Genomic DNA, 26,688 nt, shown 5'->3' with positions numbered 1-26,688 from the left:
TGGCTTTCAAGCTTTAAACTGTCTTTGGCTTGAAGTTGGGGTTTCACTAGGGACCTGACCCTATCTGCCTAAGCATTTGCCTGCCTCCTGCCACTCTCAAAATCCTGTCTCTGAAAGAAATACAAAAATTAGTTGGGCGAGGTGGCGTGTGCCTGTAGTTGCGCTGCTTGGGAGGCTGAGATGGGAGGATCACCTGAGCCTGGGTAGGGTGAGGCTGCAGTAAGCCAAGATCACACCACTGCACTCCAGCCTGGGCGACAGAGTCAGTCCCTGTCTCAAACAAAGAAGTCTTCCAGCCCATGGACATGGATTGGCTTTACATTTGTTTAGGTCTTCCTTAGTTTCTTTCCACAATGTTTTGTAGTTTAGCGTGCACTTCTTTTGTTAAATGTATTCCTAATAATCTTACTTTTTTGATGCTATTGTATATGGAAATGTTTTCTTTATTTCATTTTCAGGTTGCTCATTGCTGTTGTATAGAAATTCAACTGATTTTTCTATGTTGATTTTGTATTCCGCTATTTTGCTGAACTTATTAGCTCTTGATAGTTTTTCTATAGGTTCTTTAGGATTTTCTCTCTATGTAGAATAGCATTGTCATCTTCAAACAGTTTTTCTTCTTCCTTTCCAGTCTGGATGCCTTTTATTTATTTTTGTTGCCTAATTGCTCTGGCTAGAACCTTCATTACAATGTTGAATTCATGTTGATAGAGTGGATGTTATTGTTCCTGACCTTAGGAGAAAAGCTTTTTTTTTTTTTTTCCATCATTAAGTATGATGTTAACTGTAGGTTTTGCATAGATGTTCCTTGTCAGGTTGAGGAAATTCCCTCAAATCGTACTTTGTTGAGTGTGTTTTGTTTTGTTGTTGTTTGTTTGGGACAGGGCCTCACTCTGTTTCCCAGGCCGGAGTGCAGTGGCATGATCATGATTCACTGCCGTCTCAACTTCCTGGGCTCAGATGATTCTCCCGCCTTGGCTTTCTGAGTAGCTGGGACTACAGGCATGTGACACCATGCTTGGCTAATTTTTGTTGAATGTTTTGATTATGAAAGGGTGCTAGATGTAGTCAAATGCTTTTTCTGTGTCTGTTGAGATGATCATGTGTTTTTTTTTTTCTCTTCATTTTCTTAATATGGTTTATAACATTATTGTATGTTAAACCAACCTTGCATTTCTGGGATAAATCCCACTTGGTCATGGTATATAATCCTTTTTATATGTTGTTGAATTTGGTTTGTCAATATGTTTTTGAGGATTTTTGCATCTGTAGTCGTAGGATGTATTGGTGTGTGATTTTCTTTTCTTGTGATGTATTTGTCTGGCTTTTAGGGTAAATACTGGCCTCATAGAATAAGTTAGGAAGTATTTCTTCCTCCTATATGTTTGGGAATAGTTTAAGAGTAATTGGTGTTAATATTTTATCTTGGAGAGGTGTACCTTCATGGAACTTTGTGTTTTAATCAAGTATTTACAGGGCCTGCATATTGACATTCTTTTTGTTATTAATATATATCGTGTTTGAGATTAGATGAAAAACAATTTTAGTTCATTCTTAGTATATTTTATCAACTTGATTAATTGATTTTTTTTAAAGCTACTTGATCTTGAACTCCTTTAGTACTTACGTTTTGGAAATGGAATAGATTTTAAGTGTTCTGTGGTTAGTCACTACCATATTTTATGGAGGGTTACTCTTGGTGGGGGTTACCTATCACCCTTTAAATTCCAGTTTATCAGATTACATGTAATTCTGTATTATAGTTGTTGATATTTGAGAAATTTGGTTGTTCTTTCTATGTTTTTGTGAGATACGGTGTTATGTTGTAGATAAAATTTAAGGGTGAAAATCTCTTTGAGAAAGCTGGAATAATTTAGACCAGAGCAATGAATTTGAGATGAATCCTTTAGAACTCAGTTGCTTTTTTTGTTTTTGAGATGGAGTCTTGCTCTGTCACCCAGGCTGGAGTGCAGTGGCACGATCTTGGCTCACTGTAGCCTCCTCCTGGGTTCAAGCCTGCCGAGTAGCTGGGATTACAGGCTCATGCCACCATGCCCAGCTAATTTTTGTATTTTTGGTAGAGATGGGGTTTCACCATGTCGGCCAGACTGGTCTCAAACTCCTGACCTCAAGTGATCCACCCACCTCGGCCTCCCAAAGTGCTGGGACTACAGGCCTGAGCCACCATACCTGGCCAAGACTCAGATTCTTTGCTTTTCTCCTGTCTACCAGATCTAACCAGCTCAAGGTTTTATTTTATTTTTTGTTTTTAAAGTCTTTTTTATTTTTATTTTTTGTAATCCCAGCACTTTGGGAGGCCAAGGCAGGTGGATCACTTGAGGTCAGGAGTTTGAGACCAGCCTGGCCAACATGGTGAAACCCTATCTCTACTAAAAATATAAAAACTAGCTGGGCATGGTGGTGGGTGCCTGTAATCCCAGCTACTCGGGAGGCTGAGGCTGGAGAATTGCTTGAACCCACGAGACGGAGGTTGCAGTGAGCCTACATGGTGCCACTGTATTCCAGCCTTGGCAACAGAGTGAGACTTCGTCTCAAAAAAAAAAAAAAAAGGTTTTAATATGGTTTATTACATTATTGTATGTTAAACCAACCTTGCATTTCTGGGATAAATCCCACTTGGTCTTGGTACATAATCCTTTTTATATGTTGTTGGATTTGGTTTGTCAATATGTTTTTGAGGATTTTTGCACCTGTAGTCATAAGATACATTGGTGTGTGATTTTCTTTTCATGTAATGTATTTGTCTGGCTTTTAGGGTAAATACCAGCCTCATAGAATAAGTTAGGAAGTATTTCTTATGCTTCCTAACTTAAAAAAAAAAATTTTTTTTTTTGTAATCCTTAATTTCCATGTTTCCTTAATCCCCCCCCCTTTTTTTTTGGGACAGAGTCCAGAGTCTTGCTTTGTCCCCCAGGCTTGAGTGCAGTGGCGCGATCTGCAACCTTTGCCTCCCAGGTTCAAGCGATTGTCCCACCTCAGCCTTTCTAGTAGCTGGAACTACATGTGCCTGCCACCATGCCTGGCTAATTTTTGTATTTTTAGTAGAGGCAGGGTTTTGCCATGTTGGCCAGGCTGGTCTCGAACTCCTGGCCTCATGTGATCCACCTGCGTTAACCTCCCAAAGTGCTGGCTTGAGCCACTGCGCCCGGCCCTAGCTCAATGCTTTAAACTAGAATTTACCATGTCCTTTTAGAGGCGAAGAGCTGATAAAATATGATTGAATCAAAGAAATATTATTGCACTGAAGATAATTACATGTTTGATCTGAGAGATGCTTTTGGAATTGCCTTTTAGAGTATCATAAGTCATACTGATTACACAATTTTTGAGGTAGTGTGCATCTTATGTGTTAGTTAAGTTAGCTAAAAGTAAGATGCTTGGAAAATGTGTAAACTGTGAAGAAAACTTTTCTCACTGGTATTATGTATTGAATGCCTTTTTCCCCCATTGGCAAAATAAGTATTTTTTAAAAATCATTAATTGCCTGTAATGATATTAGATTTCTGCGAACTGGTACCTAGGGTAATGTAGGGAGAGGCAGAAGCAGAGATCAGGGTAAAGGGATATTTTTTAGAAGTATAATCAGGTTTGTTTGGTACAGGTTAATGAAGTATAGATAGTACTTTGGAAGGAGTATATATTTGGATTAGAGTTATACAAGATTTTGGAGAGGAAAATAACTATAAATACTGTTCTTATAGGCAGAAAGGGCCTAAAAGGAAGATTTGCTGTAGATGTTTTGGGTTAAAGCCTGAAAAGAATCAAACCCGATCATACTTCAGTTTGTTCTTTCTTTCTTTCTTTCTTTTTTTTTTTTTTGAGACGGAGTCTCGCTCTGTGGCCCAGGCTGGAGTGCAGTGGCCGGATCTCAGCTCACTGCAAGCTCCGCCTCCCGGGTTCACGCCATTTTCCTGCCTCAGCCTCCCGAGTAGCTGGGACTACAGGCGCCCGCCACCTCGCCCGGCTAGTTTTTTGTATTTTGTAGTAGAGACGGGGTTTCACTGTGTCAGCCAGGATGGTCTCGATCTCCTGACCTCATGATCCGCCCGTCTCGGCCTCCCAAAGTGCTGGGATTACAGGCTTGAGCCACCGCGCCCAGCCTCTTCAGTTTGTTCTTAAAATGGCATTTTTCTTTTTTCACCTTACCTTTCCCCTTTTCTTTTTGATCGAGTGATATCTTGGGCCTGGTAACAAAGAGCAGAATAACCCCATTAGGTAAGGATGAGTAATGAACTGACCCAGAGAAAGGTGAAATATAGAAGCAACAGCAAAAGCCTTAGGCTGTGTTGTGCTGAAGGTCTGCTGTGGGGAGAAGTAATGTGGAAAGGCCATGGTCAGAAGATCAGGACCTTTGGAGGAGATAATAGAAATAATTACCCTTTATTGGACACCTATCTGGCATGTTCAAACAGCATTATTTTCATTACACATAAGAGAAGGGACCCGCAGAGGTAGGCTAGAGAGATTCAAACTCCAAACCCAAAGCTCTATCAGTGGCGTTCAAAACTCTTTTTTTTTTTTTTTTTGAGACAGGTCTTACTTTGTTGCCCAGGCCGACTTTCAATCAAAGTTTTTATTTTTAAAGCTGCAAATTGATTTTTTCTTCCTGTAAGGAAGTTGTATATTGGGGAACTGATTATACTCTACAGATAAAACCTAAACTGGTTGAAATCAGGGTAAGAGTACCTGAACCCCAGGTCACTCAGTTTCTTTCTCTGGCCTTCTCTTATTCTCATCCTTGGAAGCTTTAAGGCACCTCTGTAGAACTCCAATTTGAAGATAATTGCATTTCACCATACTGCTGTTCTTTACGTGGTGATAGTGATTGAAAGTTGCCAAAAAAATGTGCTCTGATACCTTCTGTTTCCATGTTAGTCTGGTAGCCCATTTTGTGTTGACCACATAAACTTGTACCTATGTTTGTAATCAATGTTTTTATCAAAAGTACATTTTTAAGAACTTAACTTTTCTTTATCTTGAAGGTTGTGGCAGCATTGCCTGAAGGTATGAGACCAGATTCTTACGGTTTTCCATGGGAATTGGTGGTATGTGCAGCTGTTGTTGGATTTTTTGCTGTTATCTTTTTTTTGTGGAGAAGTTTTAGATCGGTAAGTAACCAGTGCTATACTTAGAGAATGTTCATTCTGTCACTGGGCTGAACAAATAATATGAGAAACTTACTTATTTGTTATTTTAAGGAAACAAGTTAGAAACTACATAAGGATTCAGAGTTTTTTTTTTTTTTTTTTTTTTTTAGAGATGAGGATCACGAACGAGAGTCAGGCCCAGTGCTGTGGCTCCCACCTCTAATCCTAGCACTTTGGGAGGCCAAGGCAGACAGATCACTTGAGCTTAGGAGTTTGTGACCTGGGCAGTATGGTGAGACCCCATCACTACAAAAAATACAAAAATTAGCTGGACATGAGGACACCCGTCTGTGGTCTCACTCAGAAGGCTGAGGTGGGAGGATTGCCTGAGCCTGGGAAGTTGAGGCTGCAGTGAGCCATGATTGCAACACTGCACTCCAGCCTGGGTGATGGAGAGAGACCCTGTCTCAAAAATAAAAAAAAGAGATGAGGGTCTCGTGTTGCTCAGGCTGGTCTCAAACTCCTGGGCTCAAGCGATCCTCCTGCCTGGGCCTCCCAAAGTCTTGGGATTATAGGTGTGAGCCACCATGCTTGACTGAGATCTTTTAATGTAAGATTTTTCATATATATCACATATTTATATATATATTATATATATATTTAAAGAGATGGGGTCTGACTATGTTGCCTAGGCTATAGTGCAGTTGCTATTCATAGATGCAATTATAGTGCAGTACAGCCTCAAACTCCTGGGCTTAAGCTATCCTGTCTCAGCTTTCTGAGTAGTTGTGACTACACAGGTCCATGTCACTCTGCCCAGCTTCATCTTTTTTTAAATTCTGGGAAATTTTATTTATTTTTGAGACAGGGTTTCACTCCTGTTGCCCAGGCAGGAGTGCAGTGGCACGATCTCGGCTCACTGCAATCTCTGCTTCCTGTGCTCAAGCCATTCTCTTGCCTCAGCCTCCTGAGTAGCTGGGACTACAGGTGCGCACTAGTATGCCTGGCTAATTTTTGTATTTTTTTTGTAGAGATGGGTTTCACTGTGTTGCTCAGAACTCCTGGCCTCAAGCGATCTGCCTGCCTCAGTCTCCCAAAGTGCTGGGATTATAGGCGTTAATCACCACACCTGGCCTAATTTTGGGAAATTTTTAATGCATTTTTGGGACTGCTATTTTTCAGATGTTGGCCCTTCTACTTCTGACTTCCCTATCTCTTAACTTCTATTTTTTAATTTCTTTATCGTTTTCTATACCTTTTGAGAGAGTTTCTTAATCTGAGGAACTGAAATCTATTCTTCATCTATGCTCATTTTAGAGTATCTTGTCTTTTAAAGGTTTTCCCTTTTAATTTTATCTCTATCCATATTCCGTAGATGATTGAAGTCCTCGTTTCTTTTCTACTTGTTTGTGTTACCTCAACCCTAAGGCTGATCCTTTTACAAATGAATTCCCCCGTGCTTCATTATTTGAGACAGAGGTTAAGGAAGAAGAAGGTTTGGTTTACCGTTTCTTTAGTCAGTTCAGATCTATGGCCCTATGGTAACATTTCTCAGACTGTTTTATTTAGGATATTAGCATCAGGGGATATGATAATAGGAGCTTCTTGAAATTATTTTTTTAGGGTCAAATATGTTTGGGGAGCAATGGGTTGCAAGTATCTTTAAAGTTATTTCAGAGTATTTTAATATGCTAATTCACAATGTGAATCTTCAATAGGGAGTCTTTAATAAGTAGTATTTCGGCTGGGTGTGGTGGCTTACGCCTGTAATCCCCACACTTTTGGGGGCCCAGGCAGGTGGATCACCTGAGGTCAGGAGTTCTAGACCAGCCTGGCCAACATGGTGAAACCCTGTCTCTACTAAAAATATGAAAATTAGCTGGGCATGGTGGTGGGTGCCTGTAATCTCAGCTACTCAGGAGGCTGAGGCAGAGGAATCGCTTGAACCCGGGAGGCGGAGGTTACAGTGAGCTGAGATCATGTCATTGCACTCCAGCCTGGGTGACAGAGCAAAACTCTGTCTCAAAAAAAAAAAAAAAAAAAACAAAAGGAGCATTTATTTTCTCATTGGAAACAGGATACTTATGGCTTGTATTTATACTAAGGCAATAAGAAACCTGTATTTTTAAGTTGGCAGAAGTTAAATAAATTGATTTACTTGAGAGTGTATTTGTTTTAATGTAATTTTTGTTAAAAATTTGTTTCAGGTTAGGAGTCGGCTTTATGTGGGTAAGTTCTTTTTTCTGCTTTAACTCTCGTTGTGATGTAAACACTTATAATAATTTACTCATGATAATATTGACTTGACTCTTTTAGGAAGAGAGAAAAAGCTTGCTGTAACACTTTCTGGACTAATTGAAGAAAAATGTAAACTACTTGAAAAATTTAGCCTTGTTCAAAAAGAGGTAAGATATTTTTGAAAACAATATTCATGTTAGAGTCAGAACTTTATACTTCTCACTGTAGGTACTTCTGTGTAAATTTAAGATTATGAATGCTTTCTTTGCAGAGTATGAGAGTTCTCTTGCTCTTCATATTGAACACTTAACCAGTCTTACTAATTTTAACCGTTGTAGTAGGTATACAATGGTGTCTCCTTGTGCTTTCCTTTTGAGTTTTCCTGACTGATGAGGTCGAGCACACAAACACGTCCTCTACATGTGCACATTTCTGGTGTCTGTTTGTGTATCCAAATGTTCTCTTTTCCTAAAGACAGCAGTCAGACTGGATTAGGGCCCACTCTAACAACCTTATTTTATTTTGACCACCTCCAAAGGCCTTGTCTCCAAATACAGTCACATTCTGAGGTACTGGGGTTGGAGCTTCAACATATGAATTTGTGGGGACACAATTCAGTCCATAATAGTCTTTGATCCATTTGAAATCAGATCTGTGATGGTGCAGTCGAGGGTGTGTGTGTGTGTCGTGTCGAGTTAACCAATGCCATTTATTGGAAGGACCATCTTTTCTCTGTTGTTCTGTAGTGTCATCTTCTTAAGTCACTGAATATATGTGAGTCTGTTTCTGTTAAATCTTCCTTTTTGTTGGGCTTTTTCTTGTTTGTTTTTTGCCAATAACATACTTTTTTATATCCTGTAGTTTTATAATAAGTCTTAGTATCTGGTATGGTTAATTTACAGTTCTTGGCTATTATGAATAAAGTTACTGTGAACATTCTTCTGCAAGTTTATTTTATTATTATTTTTTTTTGTGGGCATGTATTTTCATTTCTCTTCAGTAAGTATTATTGGAATTGGTAAGTCATTAGGGCAGGTAGTATAGTTTAACTCTATAAGATAAGAAACCAGCCGAGCATGGTGGCTCACGCCTGTAATCCCAGCACTTTGGGAGGCTGAGGCGGGTGTATCATGAGGTCAGGAGATCAAGACCATCCTGGCTAACATGGTGAAACCCTGTCTCTACTAAAAACACAAAAAAATTAGCCAGGTGTGGTGGTGGGTACCTGTAGTTCCAGCTACTCGGGAGGCTGAGGCAGGAGAATGGTGTGAACCCGGGAGGTGGAGCTTGCAGTGCGCTGAGATCACACCACTGCACTCCATCCTGGGTGACAGAGCGAGACTCCCTCTCAAAAAAAAAAAAAAAAAAGAAACCCTTCTGGCTATTTTTATCATTTTTTCTTTGTGTTTGGGTTTCAGCAGTGTTACTATGATTTGTCTGGGTGTGGTTTTTTTTTTTCTGTTTATCCTTATTGGGATTTATGATGCTTCTAGAATCTGTGGCTTAATGTCTTTTATTAGTTTAGTTTTTTTTTTCTTGAGACAGTGTCTCTCTCTGTTGTCCAGGCTGCAGTACAGTGGTGTGTGATCTTGGCTCACTTCATCCTCCGCTTCCTGGACTCAGGTGATCCTCCCACCTCAGCCTCCTGAGTATGGGACTACCGGCATGTGCCACCATGTCCAGCTAATTTTTAAAAATTTATTGTAGAGATGGGGTTTTGCCATGTTGCCCAGACTGGTCTCGAACTCCTGGGTTGAAGCAATCTTCTCGCCTTGGCTTCCTAAAGTGCTGGGATTACAACTGTGAGCCACCGTGCTCTACCTTCTGTTAGTTTTGAAATGCTCTTGATTGTTACTTTTCCACATAGTGTTTTTGCCCTTTTTTCTTCTTTCTTTCTGGGACTATAAAAATGGGTATTTTAACTTTTTGTTATTTCTTATCTGTCTCTTATGTTCTTTTCTGGGATTTCCATCTTTTTGTTTGCCCACACTTCAGTCTAGCCATGTTCTTCTTTAACTTCCATGTTACCAATTGTGTTCATTTATGTCTAATCGTCTTTTAAACCATCCATTGAGACCTTAATTTCATCTCTTGCCTTTTTCAGTTCTGCAGTTTTATTGTGGCTCTTTTTGTAGTTCTTTTTCTCTGGTACAGTACTATTTTTTAATTCCATTTACACATTATGCTCTCTTATTTTTGTTTTGTTTTGGTTTGGTTGTTTTTTGGAAACGGAGTCTCCCTCTGTCACCCAGGCTGGAGTGGAGTGCAGTAGAGCGACCTCGGCTCACTGCAGTCTCTGCCTCCCAGGTTTAAGCGATTCTCCTGCCTCAGCCTCCCAAGTAGCTGGGACTACAGGCACATGCTGCCATGCCTGGCTAATTTTTTATATTTTAGTAGAGACAGGTTTCACTGTGTTGCTCAAGCTGGTCTCAAACTCCTGAGCTCAGGCAATCCACCCGCCTCGGCCTCCCAAAGTACTGGCTTACAGGCATGAGCCACCACACCTGGCCTATGCTCTCATTTTATTTATTTATGTGTTATTTTTATTTTCTGATTTTCAGACACCTGCCGAGAAATGTGCTCTCCTGTGTTAATGTCTACGGCATTATCCAGTAGTCTGTTTCTGGTGCTCATTTTTTTCTCTTGTTTCTTAGTCAAGTCTTGTCCTCTTGAATGCCAGGTTATTTTATATCAGCTGTCAGTGATAATATAATAAAAATTATAGAGATAATTTTGAAGCTGTGGGTGCTGTCATCTCTCTTCAGTGAGGATTTACTATTGCTTTTCATAGGCAGCTAGGCTAGGGACATTAGAAATTTTAGATAACTTTATTTATTTGAATTTCTTTTTTGTAAAATAAGTTTTATATATTTCAGGTATAAACATGTTGAGATACATATATAGTAAAATGGTTACTATAGTGAAACAAATTAACGTATTCTTTATCTCTCATAGTTACCCATTCCCTGCCCACCCACCCCCGAAGGGCAGCTGTAATGTACTCATTTAACAAAAATCCTGAATGCAATACGCTATTATTAACTATGGAACTCAGTTGACATCTTTTAACTTGTTCATCCCACATGTTTTCTTTTCTTTTGTTGAAACAGGGTCTCATTCTGTCACCCAGGCTGGGGTGCAGTGGCATGATCTTGGTTCATTGCAGCCTCTATCTCCTGGGCTCAAGTAATCCTCCCACCTCAGACTCCTGAGTAGCTGCGGCTACAGGCACATGATACATGTTTGCCTGATTTTTAAATTTCTTGTAGAGATGGGGTCTCCCTATGTTGCCCAGGACAGTCTCAAACTCCTGGGCTCAATGATCCTCTCGCCTCAGCCTCCCAAAGTGTTGGGATTACAGGCGTGAGCCAACATGCCCGGCCATATTTTCTACTTTGTATATTTTGACCTACATGTCTCTGTTTCCTCCCTCCCACCCAACACTGCTAACCACTGTTTTATTCTCTGTCTCTATCTATTTGACCTTTACAAAAATTTCGCATGTAAGTGAGATCATGCAATAGTTTTCTTTCTATGTATGACTTATTTTACTTAGCAAAATGCCTTCTAGGTCCATCCATGTTGTAACAAATGGCAGGATCTCCTTTTTATGGCTGAATAATATTCCATTGTAAATATATACCACAGTTTCTTTATTCATTTGTTCATTGATAGATACCTAGGTTGTCTCCATATTGACTACTGTGAATAATGCCGCAGTGAACATGGGCGTGCAGCTATCTGTACAAGGTGCCAGTTTCGTTTTTTTCGGATATATATCTGGAAGAAGGCTTGCTGGATATAGTAGCTCTATTTTAAATTTCTTTAGGAGTCTCCATACTATTTTCTATAATGACTGTACCAATCTACATCCCTGCCAATAGTGTACGTACGGCAAGCCTTCAATGTCCTTGATAGTTTCTTGAAAATTGACTTTAAGTGAAACAATGTATATACTGAACTCAGTTTTTTCCCCCTCATCAATGTTAAAATGAAACAGTGTTGAAGAAAACAATGTAATTCAAAGGACAAAGGACCTGCTCTATGCCTTTCTCTTTTCTTGTCTAGAAAAAAGGTTCTCTCTCTTTTTTTTTTTGTAACTTTTATTTTCAGTTCAGGGGTACAAGTGCAGATTTGTTACAAAGGTAAACTTGCGTCTTCGAGGTTTGTTGTATGAGGGTTCCCTTTTCTCCATAACTTCACAAATATTTGTCGTCTCACTTGTCTTTTTGGTAATAGCTATTCTAACAGATACACGGTAATATCTCATTGTGTTTTTGATTTGCATTTCCTTGATGATTGGTGGTGTTGAACACCATTTCACATAGTGTTGGCCATTTTTATGTCATCTTCAGAGAAATACCTAAGTCCTTTGCCTGTTTTTTAATCAGGTTATATGTTTGCTTGCTGTTGAGTTGTATGAGGTCTTTTAAAATATTGAATATTAACCCCTTATCTGATATATTTTTTCTCAATCTGTAGGTTGCCTTTTTATTGTGTTTACTTATGTATATTTTTATTTTTTTTACCTTGCAGCTTCGCCTCAAAGGAACTTTCATTTTATTGTTTCTTTTGCTGTGCAAAAGCTTTTTAGTTTGATGTAGTCCTGTTCACTTATTTTTTGCTTTTGTAGCCTAAGTTTTTGATGTGATATTCAATAAATTATTGTCAAGGCCGGTGTCAGGGAGCTTTTTCCCTGTGTTTTCTTTTAGGAGTTTTGTAGTTTCAGGTTTTATGTTTACGTCTTTTGTCCACTTTGAATTGATTTCTATGTATTGTATAAAATAAGACTTCAATTTCATTCTTTTGCATGTGAAATCCAGTTTTCTCAGTTCCATTTGTTGAAGAGACTATTCTTTCTGCATTGTGTATTCTTGGTGCCCTCTTGAAAATTTGACCATATCTGTTTGGATTTATTTCTGGGCTCTCTGTTCTGTTCCACTGGTCTGTGTATTTGTTTTTATACTGGTACCACACTGTTTTTATTACTACAGCTTTGGAATATAATTTAAAATCAGTTAGTCTGATGCTGCTAGCTCTGTTTTTCTCAGAATTGCTTTGACTCTTTGGGATCTTTTGCTATTCCATATTTAGATTAAAAAAATTTCTGTGAAGAATGCCATTGAGATTTTGGCTGCCTTTCCATTTCTTTGTGTGCTCTTCAATTTCTTTCATCAATGTTTTATACTTTTTAGTGTATAGATCTTTCACCTCCTTGGTTGAATTTGTTCCTAAGTATTTTATTTTTTTGATGCTATGTAAATAGGATTGTTTTCTAGGTTTCTTTTTTGGCTAGGCCGTTATTTGTGTATAGAAATGACATAGTTTTGTTTTGATATTATATCCTGCATCTTTACTGAATTCAGTTGTTAGATCTGTATTTTTGATGACATCTTTTGGGTTTTCTGCATATAGGATCATATCATCTGCAAACAGATAATTTTACTTTTCTGATTTGGATATCTTTTATCCTTCTCTTCCTTCCTTCTTCCCTTCTTTCCGTTTTTTTTTTTTTTTTTTTTTTTTTTTGAGACAGGGTCTCACTCTGTTGCCCAGGCTGGAGTGCAGCAGTGTGATCTCAGCTCACTGCAACCTCTTCCTCCTGGGTTCAAGTGATTCTCCCACTTCAGCCTCCCAAATTGCTGGGATTGCAGGTGTGCACCACCATGCCTGGCTTTTTTTTTTTTTTTTTTTTTTTTTTTTTTTTTTTTTTGTATTTTTTGGTAAAGACAGGGTTTCACCATGTTGGACAGGCTGGTCTTGAACTCCTGACCTCAAGTGATCTGCCCACCTTGGCTTCCCAAAGTGTTGGGATTATAGGCATGAGCCACTGTACCAGGCCTTTTATTTCTTTTTCTTGTCTAATTGCTCTTGATAGTACTTCCAGTGCTATTTTGTTTTTGTTTTTTGAGACAAGGTCTCACGCTGTTGCCCAGGTTGGAGTGCAGTGGCATGGTCATGGCTCACTGGAGCCTCAGCCTTCCAGGTTCAGGTGTTTCTCCCACCTTAGCCTCCCAAGTAGCTGGGACTACAGGCGTGTGCCACCACGCTTGTGTTTTTTTTGTAGAGATGGTGTTTGGCCAAGTTGCCCAGGCTGGTCTCAAACTCTGGGGCTCAAGTGATCCGCTTGTCTCAGCCTCCCAAAGTGCTGGGATTACAGGTGTGAGCCACCGCACCCAGCCCTTCCAGTACTGTTTTGAATAGAAGTGTTGATTCTGGGCATCCTTGCTTTGTACCAGATCTTAGTGGAAAAGGTTTCAGTTTCTCCCCACTGATGATGATATTTGCTGTAAGTTTTTCATAAATGGCTTTTGTTATGTTGAGGAACTTTATTTCTTTTTATTTTTTCTTTTTATTTTTTTCATTATTTTTAAAATTTTATTATTATTTATTTATTTATTTTTTTAAGATGGAGTCTTGCTCTTTCACCAGACTGGAGTGCAGTGGCGTGATCTCAGCTCACTGCAACTCTGCCTCCTGGGTTCAAGCAATTCTGCTTCAGCCTCCTGGGTAGTTGAGACTACAAGTGTGCCCCACTACACCCGGCTGATTTTTTTGTATTTTAGTAGAGATGGGGTTTCACCATGTTGGCTAGCATGGTCTTGATCTCCTGACCTTGTGATCTGCCTGCCTTGGCCTCCCAAAGTGCTGGGATTACAGGCATGAGCCACTATTATTTAGTTTTTTGAGACAAGGTCTCACTTTGTTGCCCAGGATGGAGTGCAGTGGCATGCTCATGGCTCACTGCAGCTTCAACCTCCTGGGGTCAAGTGATTCTTCCACCTTAGCGTCGCTAGAGTGGCTAGGACTAGAGGTGTGTGCAACACCAAGCCTGGCTAATTTGTGTATTTTTGTTTAGAGACTGGGTTTTGCCATGTTGCCCAGGCTGGTCTCAGACTCCTTAGACTTCCTAAAGTGTTGGGATTACAGGTATGAGCCACCACACCTGGCCAGAACTTTGTTTCTATACTTAAACTGTTAAGGGTTTTTTAAATCAAGAAATGATGTTGGGCTGGACGTGAGGGTGTGTGCCTATAGTCTCACCTACTTGGGAACCTGAGGTGGGAGGGTGGCTTGAGCCCAGGAATTCAAGTCCAACCTGGGCGACATAGTGAGAACCTATCTCTCAAAAGAAAAAAAAACATGGATGTTGAACTTTGTTGAATGTTTTTTTCTGTGTCAATTGGTATGATCATGTGGTTTTTGTCTTTTAGTCTGTGAATGTGATGTATCACATTAATTGATTTTTTTATATATATATATATATTTATTTTTATTTTTATTTTTTTTGAGATGGAGTCACTCTGTCACCCAGGCTGGAGTGGAATGGCGCGATATCAGCTCACTGCAACCTCCGCCTCCCAGGTTCAAGTGATTCTTTGGCCTCAGCCACCTGAGTAGCTAGGACTACAGGTGCCTGGCTAATTTTTGTATTTTTTAGTAGAGACAGGGTTTCACCATGTTGGCCAGGATGGTCTGGAACTCCTGACCTCGTGATCCGCCTGCCTCGGCCTCCCAAAGTGCTGGGATTACAGGCGTGAGCCACTGTGCCTGGCTGATTTGCATATATTAAACTGGCTTTGCATGTCAAGGATACATCCCACTTGATCACAATGCATAATCTTTTTGATGTATTGTTAATTTCAATTTGCTGATATTTTATTTAGGATTTTTGCATCAGTGTTTATCAGAGATATTGACCTCTAGGTTTGTTTGTTTATTTGTTTTTTGTGATTTCTTGGTCTGGCTTAGGTATCACAGTGATGCTGGACTCAAAATGTGTTAGGAAATATTCCCTCCTGTTGTTTTTCTTGGAAGAGTTTAAGAAGTATTGGTAATAATTCTACTTTGAAAATTTGGTAAATTCAGCCATGAAGCCATCTCTTCCTGGACTTTTCTTTGTTGGGAGGTCAGATTACTTTAATAACAGATGGAGATATTTGGAAGCGGGGCCTCAGTTCAGAGGATTAGTCTGTTTTTGGTTTCGACTTTGTTAGAAGGTAGGCAGGTTTTTTTTTTTTTTTTTTTTTTTTTTTTTTTTGAGACAGTCTTGCTATGTCACTCAGGCTGGAGTGCAGTGGCATGATCTTGGCTCACTGCAACTTCTGCCTCCTGGACTCAAGTGATTCTTGTGCCTCAGCCTCCTGAATAGCTGGGATTACAAGCACACATCACCACGCCCAGCAAATTTTTGTATTTTTAGTAGAGACAGAGTTTAACCATGTTGCCTAGGCTGGTCTTGAACTCCTGATCTCGTGATCCTTGTGATCCGGGCTCCCAAAGTGCTGGGATTACAGGTGTGAGCCACTGCGCCCATCCAAGGTACCAGTTTTGCTTGGTAAGGATATTAATTTCCTTTTATTGCTGTAACAAATTACTGCAAACCTAGTGCTGTAAAACAACACACATTTATTCTCTTACAATTTTGAAGGTCAGAAGTCTAGAACTAATCTTTTAAAAATTATTTTGTTGTAGAGATGGGATCTCACTATGTTTCCCAGGCTGGCCTTGAACTCTTGGCCTCAAGTAACCCTCCCCCCTTGGCCTCCCAAAGTGCTGCGATTACAGACATGAGCTACCATACCCAGCCTTAAAACCAATGTTAGGGGCAGAAATTAAGATAGCAGCAAGTCTGTTTCTTTATGCAATGTTCTAGGATAGAATCTGTGTTTTGTCTCTTATATGGAGTCTACCAACATTCCTTGGCTCATAACTACATCACCCCAATTCCTGCTTCTATCTTCACATCATATCACTTTTTTCTAAGTTTGGTTCTCTTGCCTCCTCCTTATAAGGACCCCTGGCATTATATTGGGCCCACCAAAATAATTCTGGATGCTCTTTCCATCCTAAGATCCTTTATCACACCTGGACATTCTGGGGTAGAATATCTTTGGACAGGTCATTGTTTAGCCAAGGACAGGGTTCATCCGAGTTGGCAGGTCTTGAACTCCAAGTTTTTTTTCTCAGCTTCGATTCTCCTGAATTCTCTGATGAGTTTCTTAGCCCATCAGCCTCTTCTTCTAGGAGGAATAGACATGCCAAATACTAGACTTGCCTTTCTGGGGATTCCCACTCCTCTCACAAATTCTCACTGTTTTGATAGCTTTCTGAGGCTTTCAGACAGATACTGTTTTGTTTTGTTTTGTTTTTTTAAGTATTTTCATCAAGCTTTTCTTGTTCTTGCCGGAAAGGTGGATCCAGAACAACCTAGTCTTCAATTTAATCACTTTTTTTTGGAATAATTGAAGTGCATTTTGCCAAATGTTATAGCATTATGTCTTTTATTGTTCTTTTCATTTTTTGATGGCTGTTCCCTACCTTTTATAGATTTTTATATTCCCCACTTGCTTTATTTGTTGTATGGTATGAATTAAAAGTGAAAAGTTTTGATGGTCAGTTACTATAAATTTCTCTTTAATGAATAGGCTTAAAGAAAGGGTTTACTTGTTGTGGCCATAATTAGACAGCTTACATAAAAATACGCTCTTCGAGTAAATCTTTGGATAATCTTTAGTACAATCTTACCATTAGAATTTTAACCTCATTTTTAGTAAAAGATGCTAATATGAGTTATAGTCCTATGTTCTCTGAGAAGCAGACTTTACTCTTACAGGTGAAGTTCTGACATTTGTTGCCTGAGCTAGTCGTCTGTGATGTGTTAGCTGCTCTGGCATTGTTATAGTGGTCAGATTTGAAAAACTTAAAGCTAAGTAAATCCAAGTAAACTTAACGTACATGTGGAAATGGATTCTGTCTGCTTCTTAGGCATCTATCCAGACAAGATTTAGAATAAAATTGGTAGAGTTTTTACTTGTGCTGTTGCTTTGTTTCAGTATGAAGGCTATGAAGTAGAGTCATCTTTAAAGGATGCCAGTTTTGAGAAGGAGGCAACAGAAGCACAAAGTTTGGAGGTAAAAAATCAAATGCTATAATTTAAAAGCTGGGGAAAAAATACTAAATAACAAAAACTTTAAAAATGTGTCGTCTGAAAACTAACTGTTTGAAAGAAATGTGAAAGAGCATCTCTGGATGTTAAAACTTAAGAAGAAAATTAATATAGGAAATGGGACAATAGTAGGTAGCATAAAATATTATAAAAATTTGAGCTTTTATTGCTAACTTGTTTTGAGTCAGGCATGTTTATGGTCAAGGAATCAGGAGCTATATAGAAACTTCATTCTGTCATTCCTGGGAAATGTATTAAGGTGATCATTCCTTTTTTGACTCAATTTGCTCTAGAAAGGAGAAATAGGATTCATTTTTACAAACTTAGGAATAGTTGGCAACAAGAACTTACGTAAATTATGACAGTATTTGCCTGTACTTTTATCTTGAGGATATTAAGAGCTAACTAGAATTAGGCCAGAGGCTTATGTTGTAAGTAATGGTCCGTTGGTAAATGTTTAACAACTTTTTTTAAAAAAGCAGCCTTACTTGTAGCCATTTGCTGAGTTCTGTAGTATGAATACTTCCACCATGGCCAGTTTCAAGCTACCAACATGATGTCACTGAATAAGGAGTCTGGGAAGATAATGCTTAAAGTAGGCTTTCCTGAGCCAAGTGTGATTTGGTTAATTTTAAGGAAGGAAAGTATGGTAATTTGTAATTTAGCTAAACTAAGACAGATTAGGGTAAGTGATGGGAATGCCTTACTACTGTTTAGATATGGACGTCTTGTAAAAAGCAGAGTAGTGACAAAGGATAGCAGAGGACCCCTGCATCTGCAAATATTAAAATAGAAAACAGTAGACCTTGTACCTTTGATAAGTGTCCAGTACGGTGTGGCAGTTCTCAATCACTGCTGTCCGTAATCATCAGAAACTCTTATGTGTTATGATTCAGAATTTTCTAGTAGAGTCCAAAGGAAGTTATAAATTGGATTCTAAATAAGTTTCTTGATATTTTCTTCACTTGTTGTCTGTTACTGTCTTCAAGAAGTTGTTGAAATTATATTTTATTTGCTGACTCTCTGTCTTAACTACTCTCCCAGTAGTAATTTATTAGTTTGATAAAAGAATTTTAGAAGGCATTTGGCATGCTAACAGAAGAGCAAAAAGTAGGTAGCAAAGACATTTACTCAAGCTTCATAATATTGAGGATAAAATATTACACACCAATTTATTTTCAAGGTAATGAATTATAGGAGTAAAATTTTCTGAATTTTTAGCTGCATTCAATATTTTGGAAAATCTTCAATTTTAGTAATTTTTTAGCATGGTATTTTCAGTAATAGTAATCATAATTGAATTCAAACTATAATGTAATGCAATTAAAAAAATATGATAGCTGAATCTGTAGATAAAATCAAACCAATAGAGTAATTTTGAATCAGGTCAGGGAATTCCTGTAATGAAATAGTCAAATTTGGGGTAATATGTATAAACAAGTTTTTAAATCACTGTAATGTAGTATGTATTTGTTCTGCTTTTATTTTGGCCTGCATTAAAATCTTTGAATCTTTTGGTTTATTTTTCTTTAACAAGTTTGTTGAAGGATCACAAATATCAGAGGTATGTTTATTATAGTATTTAAAATCCAGTTGGAATAATCCAATAACGAATCATTTTAAATTAAAAAGGTCATAGAAAATAGGTCTTAATTCAATGTGGAATATTATCATGAAGGAGCGTTGATGGTTTTTTAGTTGATTTTTTATGTCATGCCTTTAATTATATTAAATTAGCTTTATTTCTCATTTTTTTCTTTATAATGGTTTTAAGCAGAGGTTGGCAAACTGTGCCTAGTGGGCCACTTTTTTGTAATAAAAAATTGTATTGGAACACAGCCATGCTCATTCATTTAGGTATTGCTTTTGTTTCTCACTGCAATGGCATAGTTGAGTAATTGCGACAAAGACTGCATGGCCTATGAGCCTAAAATATTTATTCCCGGGCTCTTTACAGAAGTTTGCTGACCACTGCTACAGTTGCTGTTATTTTGATATTATAAAAATGAGCAAATATATAAATGAAAGTTATTTAACTTACAGTACATATTTTTGATTATGCTCATCTGATTTTCTCTAATGAAAAATTCTTATATCTGTTTTATAAAGTTCGCTTTCTCTCTTAGGCAACCTGTGAAAAGCTGAACAGGTCCAAGTCTGAACTTGAGGATGAAATATTCTGTCTAGAAAAAGAGTTAAAAGAAGAGAAATGTAAACATTCTGAACAAGATGAATTGGTAGGGCTTTTTTATTTGAGGAGAATATAAGAAAAAGAAAGTTACTGAGCTTTAAAAAATTAATGTGATAGTGGTTAAAGTATTACATTTTTGTAAAAAATGTAAAGAATACAGAAGGTTGTAGGGAGCAAAATTTTCTAGAGCCACTTTTTTCACTTCCCCCTAGATGTTACTGTGTTAAATTTCTTGCATATTTTTATAGAAAATTTCTGTATGTACTATGCAAGTAGCTCATGTAAATAAAAACTGAATAATCGTGTACATAGTGTATATTTGTAATTACTTAACATGTATATTAACATTGTAACTTTTTCTTTTAAAAAAACCTATCTTAATGAAAATCTTGATGTATATGAGATTATTTAGTAAAACATGTTAGTGGACTTATCTTGAGCCTATATAACTTAAATGTTATGAAATATTAAAGTTGATACGAGATATTATAGTTATGTAATGTTCATATAAAATCCCTTTAAGCATATGGCTAAATAAACTGAGAAGGTTTCTTAATTTGAGCTGTCGCTTATGGAGCAAAAGTGTTAGGTTAATAGTATATCTAATATTTATGGCATTTTGGAAACTAGAGTTTAATAAATATTTATTGCCTGATACTGTCTTTCTAGATGGCGGATATTTCTAAAAGGATACAGTCTCTAGAAGATGAGTCAAAATCCCTCAAATCACAAGTAGCTGAAGTAAGTTGAATTAGTCTGGTAGGTCTGTTGCTTTTGAAAATCATTTTAATTTAATTTTTTTAAATTAAGAAATAAGATATAATAGTAGAATTTGAGATATAGGGGATCCCAGATATGTATTATTATTATTATTTTTTAATAATACCTAAATGAATGAGCATGGCTTTGTTGCCCAGGCTGGAGTACAGTGGCATGATCTTGGCTCACTGCAACCTCCACCTCCTGGGTTCAAGCAATTCTCCTGCCTTAGCTTCCTGAGTAGCTGGGATTACAGGCATGCGCCACCACACCCGGCTAAGTTTTGTATTTTTAGTGGAGGCGGGGTTTTGCCATGTTGGCCAGGCTGGTCTTGAACTCCTGAGCTTAAGTGATCAGCCCACCTTGGCCTCCCAAAGTGCTGGGATTATAGGCATGAGCGAACGCACCCAGCTTGTATTTTCTTTTTTACATGAACTACTTCAGAAAAGTTCATCTTTTCAATGGGTAAGTGTTTGTTGAGCTATTACTATATATTGAGGACTGGTTGCTTGATACTTAACATTAATAGACAAAAAAGTCCCCAGGAAGCTTAAATTTTAGTAGGGGAGACAGAACAAATAGTTATCAAAATTTGCTGCACAGTACATAGAAAGTTACAAGAGGTTTGTCCAAGGTCACATCGTAGCAAGTTAGTGGGAGAGGCAGGACTAGACCGCAATTCTAGACAAGCCTTTTTTCTGCTACACCATGCTGCCTCTGCTGTTAATATTGGCATGGTTTTGCCTTTGTTTAATTCTGTGTTCTAGGGAGTATGTGTAAAGATGTGTATTAAATTAATTGTTACAAACTTGATATTTTTTGTTTTACTTAGGCCAAAATGACCTTCAGGATATTTCAAATGAATGAAGAACGACTGAAGATAGCAATAAAAGATGCTTTGAATGAAAATTCTCAATTGCAGGAAAGTGAGAAACAGGTTTGTGTTCTGTAGGGACTCTTCAACTTGTGAATATGTAATTATAAATATTCTTGGCATCCTCATGACTGACCCATACTAGGGACAAGTGTAGGCTTTTCCTTGAGAGCACGAGAGTAGGACAGTCTCCCTTACGTATTTCAGTGTCTGTCTCTTTTGTATAGCATACCAAAGTGTATACTTTTGGCAGCCTCTACCCCCAGGACAGGGAAAGTAAGCCAGGGCATTTAGCATTTTGGTAATCATAACCAACTTAAAACCAGACTGAAGGGGTACAGAGAATGCGAGTGAGGATTATTGAAGTTATAGATCTGGGGCCTAAAGATAGAAGCAGTTCTGGCGGCAGATCACATGAGGAGGTGGCATTTGCCCTGTTTCTCGCCCACATACATAGATACTCCTAGGTATATTTCTTCTTCTGCTTTGCCAATATAATTGGAACTTTTCAGTGGGAAAATTTTTCAGTGATTAAGTTATTTTTTTTTTTTTTTTTTTTTTTTTTTTTTTTTGAGACAGAGTCTCGCTCTGTCGCCCAGGCTGGAGTGCAGTGGCCGGATCTCAGCTCACTGCAAGCTCCGCCTCCCGGGTTTATGCCATTCTCCTGCCTCAGCCTCCCGGGTAGCTGGGACTACAGGCGCCCGCCACCTCGCCCGGCAATTTTTTGTATTTTTTAGTAGAGACGGGGTTTCACCGTGTTAGCCAGGATGGTCTCGATCTCCTGACCTCGTGATCCGCCCGTCTCGGCCTCCCAAAGTGCTGGGATTACAGGCTTGAGCCACCGCGCCCGGCCCGATTAAGTTATTATAATTATCCAAATATTACTCACACCAGAGCCACATGGTTTGTTGTTGTTGTTGTTGTTTTTTTTTTTTTTTTAAGACGGAGTCTCACTCTGTTGCCAGGCTGGAGTGCAGTTGTGTGATCTTGGCTCATTGCAACCTCTGCCTCCCAGGTTCAAGCAATTCTCCTGCCTCAGCCTCCTGAGTAGCTGGGACTACAGGCGTGTGTACAGGCACACGCTTCTATGCCCAGCTAATTTTTGTATTTTTAGTGGAGACGGGGTTTCACCATGTTGACCAGGATGGTCTCGATTTCTTGACTTCATGATCCGCCCGCCTCGGCCTCCAAAAGTGCTAGGATTATAGGCATGAGCCACTGCACCTGGCCTCGTGGTTTGTTCTTATTACATATTCTGTCTTATTCAATATTTTCCTTAGAGTTAATAATTGTTTTGTTTCTTGTATACTTACCTGGTTCATCTGTACACTGTCTTCTAGAGATACAGGTATCTTATTCATGCCTTCAAATGCTTTGTTTAATATGTTAATTTCGTTTTCTTTTTCTTGAAGCAGTTTTTTTCTCGGGCCTCTCCTGGTTTAATAAGAACTTATTCTGTAGGTGTGTGTTCTGTTCTGTGGCCCCTAGATTTCACTTCACCCCCATCCTAAAGATTCCTCGTCTTTCTCCTGTGTTAGATCTTCTATTTCCCATATCTAAGCTCTTTTGTGGTTAATTCTTTTGGTTAACTTTCTGAGGAAGAGGTATAGGAAGTAATTTTTTAAGAACTTACACGCCTGGAAATGTCTTGCTTCTCATACTTCTTGATATTTTGGTTGAATATATTCTGGGTTGGCATATTTTTTTTTCCTCAAAATTTTGACACTGTCACTCCATTGTCTTGACTTTCCAGTATTGCTTTTAATAAGTCAGAAGCTATTCAGATAATTGGATATATTTGGTAATCTGCTTTTTTCCTCCCTGGAAGCTTTTAATATCTTTTTATTGTTTCCTCTTCTCTGAAATTACGGATCATTACACGTCTCTTGACCTCATGATCTACCCGCCTTGGCCTCCCTAAGTGCTGGGATTACAGGTGCGAGCCACCGTGCCTGGCCACTGGCGGGGTTTTCTTTTCTTTTGTTTTGTTTTTTTTTTGTTGTTTTTTTGTTTTTGAGACGGAGTCTCGCCTTGCTGATCAGGCTGGAGTGATCTTGGCTCACTGCAACTTCCGCCTCCTGGGTTCAAGTGATTCTCCTGCCTCAGCCTCCCAAGCTGGGATTATAAGCGTCTGCCACCACGCCCGGCTAATTTTTTGTATTTTTACTAGAGATGGGGTTTCACCATGTTGGCCAGGCTGGTCTTGAACTCCTGACCTCAGGTGATCCACTCGCCTCGGCCTCCCAAAGTGCTGGGATTACAAGCGTGAGCCATTGCACCCAGCTGTTGGCGGGCTTTTCTACAGGATATTCTGGTTAGAGTATTTATTTTCTTTTTTTTCTTTTTTTTTTTTTTTGAGACAGAGTCTCACTTTGTCACCCAGTCTGGAGTTCAGGGCGCTATCTCGGCTCACTGTAACCTCTGCTGCCTGGGTTCAAGTGATTCTCCTGCCTCAGCCTCCCAAGTAGCTGGGATTACAGGCATGCACCACCACATCTGGCTAATTTTTGTGTTTTTGGTAGAGATGGGGTTTCACCATGTTGGCCAGGTTGGTCTTGAACTCTTGACCTCAAGTGATCTGCCTGCCTTGGCCTCCCAGAGTGCTGGGATTACAGGCAGGAACCACTGCGCCTGGCCAGGTTAGGGTATTTATAATTGGAGGATTCTCAGTTGTTGGTATCTGACGACTGTTTGCACGGGGATGAGTCCTCCACATTTCCCATTTGGGAGATGTAAGCCTATTTGCCAACAGTCTTGCAACTCAGTCAGGTAAAGAGTGCTGGTGTCTGACTGTTCAGTAAGTCAGTTTCCTCTCAGTACTTTTATGTTTTCAGTATGTTATTTCCACCTTCACCTGGATAGATGTCCCAGAGTCTCAGGTTCTACCTCTCCAAAGAATAACCCAGTAGGGTTTTGTGTGTGTGTGTGTGTGTGTTTGTGTGTGTGTGTTTGTTTGTGTGTGTGTGTGTGTAAGAGACAGAGATAGAGAATGAATGAGAGAATAAGAATGTGTATATATTTATGTCATGGGAGGCGTTCCAACTGCTTTTTATACAGACTTTTGGCCAGTCCTCCTTTTTTCCAATCCTGCTTATTTTCCCTACTATTTGTGCCTTCAAATCATGAGTCTTTCTGGGGTATATCAAATCAGCCTACTTTTGGGTGTTCCTACGTTCTGGCTTAGATTTTAGTTCTCTCTAGTAGGTTGAGTCTTTTTATCACACTTCCATCTCTTTCCATTTTCTACTTCTACAATTATCTTTTGTCTCATCTCCTATTCTTTTTTCCTCGTGGGTTTATGCGTTTGAAAAAAATAATCTGTTTTCTGCCATTTTAATAGATTTGAGTAGAAAGTGGTGGTAAACCCCGTGTTAAATTTGCCATGTTATGATCAATAGTTACCTTTTCCACCTTGGAAAATATTTCACCTAGATTAGTCTTACTCTTTACAACTGCTTTCATCTAACTCCCTTGTAATAATCAAAGTTCTTGAAACAAACTGTATTCACTGATGCCATGTTCTAATACACTCCTTCTCTCATGTTTTAATACTGCATACTGTGTACTCAAGTCTCTTTATTGCCTCATGAGAGATGACCTAATCACCAAATGTGAATTGTTTCCTGAATTCTCATTTGTTTTTACCTGTATCATCTGATTCTGTTATATATACATAGAAAAGGGTTACTTTTCATGTGTTAGGAAATATGCTAATGAAGCCTTAGTTTTGCAGAGAAATCCAATAATTACTGTTTGGTAGAACATAGTTTCAAAGACTGAATAAATTTAGACTTTTTCATATATATGAGCCATTTCTTTTGTGAATTGCCCGCTCAGTCTTTTTTTTTCTTTGCCTATTTTTCTTATTGAGGTCTAAGAGCTCTTTGCATGCTAAGGTTATTAACCTTCTGCTACAAATATTACGAGAATACTTTCTTGGTGGGGTGCAGTGGGTCACACCTGTAATCCCAGTGATTTGGAAGGTCCAGGTGGGAGGATCACTTGAGGCCAGGAGTTCAAGATCAGTCTGAGCAACAGAGCAAGACCCTGATTCTACAAAAAATAAAAATAAAAAAATTAGCAGGGTATGGTGACATGTGTTTGTAGTCTAGTTGCTTGGGAAGCTGAGGTGAGAGAATATCTTGAGCCCAGTAGTTAAGATTGTGGTCCAGTTTGAATGAGAGAATGAGACCCTGCCTCTAAAAAAAAAAAAAAAAGAATTCCTTTCTAGTTATTTGTCTTTAAATTTCATTTGTGTTGTATTTGATTTGTGAAGCTTTTAAGCTTTATATAGTCAAGTCTACCTTTTATGATGATCTTTACTTTTTGTCATGTTCAGAAAGGCTTTCCTTTCCTGTATATGTAGTATACGTAGTAGAATATATGTAGTATATGTAGTAGAATATACTTTCCTGTATATGTAGTATATGTAGTAGAATACTGTTTGTGCAGAATCTTGTCTGTTCTAGATTAATGTTATTATTATTATTTTTTCTTTGAGATGGAGTCTCTTTCTGTTGCCAGGCTGGAGTGCGGTGGCACAATCTCAGCTCACTGCAACCTCTGCCTCCTGGGTTCAAGTGATTCTACTGCCTCAGCTTCCCGAGTAGCTGGGACTACAGGCATGTGTCACCACGCCCAGCTAATTTTTGTATTTTAGTAGAGACGGGGTTTCACCATGTTGGCCAGGCTGGTGGTATTTCTAAAGATTAGTTATTTTAAGTACAAAATTGCACAATGATTTAAAAAATAAATTTTAATGCAAGTAAGGCATGACATTTTATTTGGGATATGAGGAATGGTAAGAAATGATCAAATCTAAGATATGTATAACTCAGAAAACCTTTATTTGATATAAATATATGATATAAACTAGTTGAAGAATGTGTGTGTTATTTTACACTACCCCATTTTGAAAGTTCTTTGAAAACAGGAGCCATGTCTTTCTTTTTTAAGTGGCTACACAGTGCCTTCTTAGTATCTTTTAATGATTCACTTATGTAATGAGTTGCATTTTTAAAATTTTCATTTTCAGCTTTTGCAAGAAGCTGAAGTATGGAAAGAACAAGTGAGTGAACTTAATAAACAGAAAATAACATTTGAAGACTCCAAAGTACACGCAGAACAGGTTCTAAATGATAAAGAAAATCACATCAAGGTAAATGGCTCTACTGGTTTTAGTGACCAAGTTGGCTAGAATTTTACACTAACTCTGAAGTTTGAAAACTAGTTTTTAGCAGCTTTTATTTTCACAACATATTTTTATAACGTATTTGGCCAGATTTTCAAATGTTTCTTGAATACTTACATATTTGCAGTATGTACATGCAGATACACACATACATACTTATATGAATATTCTGTGTGTCCTGTTTTCTTCTCTGTATTTTAGCCTAGGTATTTAATAAAGAAATAAAAATAATGGTTTTTACTGTTTCTCTTCAGGATGCTATCTGCTCCTGTTAGGAGGTTGGAAGAGTTTGAGAAATTGGACACATAGTTATATATATAAATTGAATATCTTTAACTGGTGTATGTACTTTCATGGAGAGGAATACTTTTAAAAAAT

At 38.4% G+C, this 26,688-nt stretch overlaps 1 protein-coding gene across 11 annotated transcripts in view; it reads left to right on the top strand.

Annotated features, from left to right (window-relative positions):
* Positions 1 to 26,688, top strand: part of MIA2 (MIA SH3 domain ER export factor 2) — a 117,488-nt gene that overhangs the window by 38,619 nt on the left and 52,181 nt on the right. For 8 of the 11 annotated variants that reach the window (XM_050798943.1, XM_050798941.1, XM_050798950.1 and 5 more), the window contains 8 exons: positions 5,004 to 5,129; positions 7,316 to 7,337; positions 7,425 to 7,513; positions 17,183 to 17,260; positions 19,422 to 19,532; positions 20,156 to 20,227; positions 21,078 to 21,182; positions 26,155 to 26,277. In XM_050798943.1, coding sequence (XP_050654900.1) covers positions 5,004 to 5,129; positions 7,316 to 7,337; positions 7,425 to 7,513; positions 17,183 to 17,260; positions 19,422 to 19,532; positions 20,156 to 20,227; positions 21,078 to 21,182; positions 26,155 to 26,277 — 726 coding nt within the window. Of the gene's footprint in view, positions 1 to 5,003; positions 5,144 to 7,315; positions 7,338 to 7,416; positions 7,514 to 17,182; positions 17,261 to 18,832; positions 18,860 to 19,421; positions 19,533 to 20,155; positions 20,228 to 21,077; positions 21,183 to 26,154; positions 26,278 to 26,688 lie in introns of all 11 variants that reach the window. The other 3 variants (XM_050798952.1, XM_050798951.1, XM_050798942.1) reach the window with 2 other exon arrangements.

Source organism: Macaca thibetana, chromosome 7 (genome assembly GCF_024542745.1).
Source record: "Macaca thibetana thibetana isolate TM-01 chromosome 7, ASM2454274v1, whole genome shotgun sequence".
In the NCBI taxonomy this organism is placed as follows: Eukaryota; Metazoa; Chordata; class Mammalia; order Primates; family Cercopithecidae; genus Macaca; species Macaca thibetana.
The sequence above is the reverse complement of the archived record's forward strand: the minus strand, read 5'-3'. Positions and strand labels throughout refer to the sequence as shown.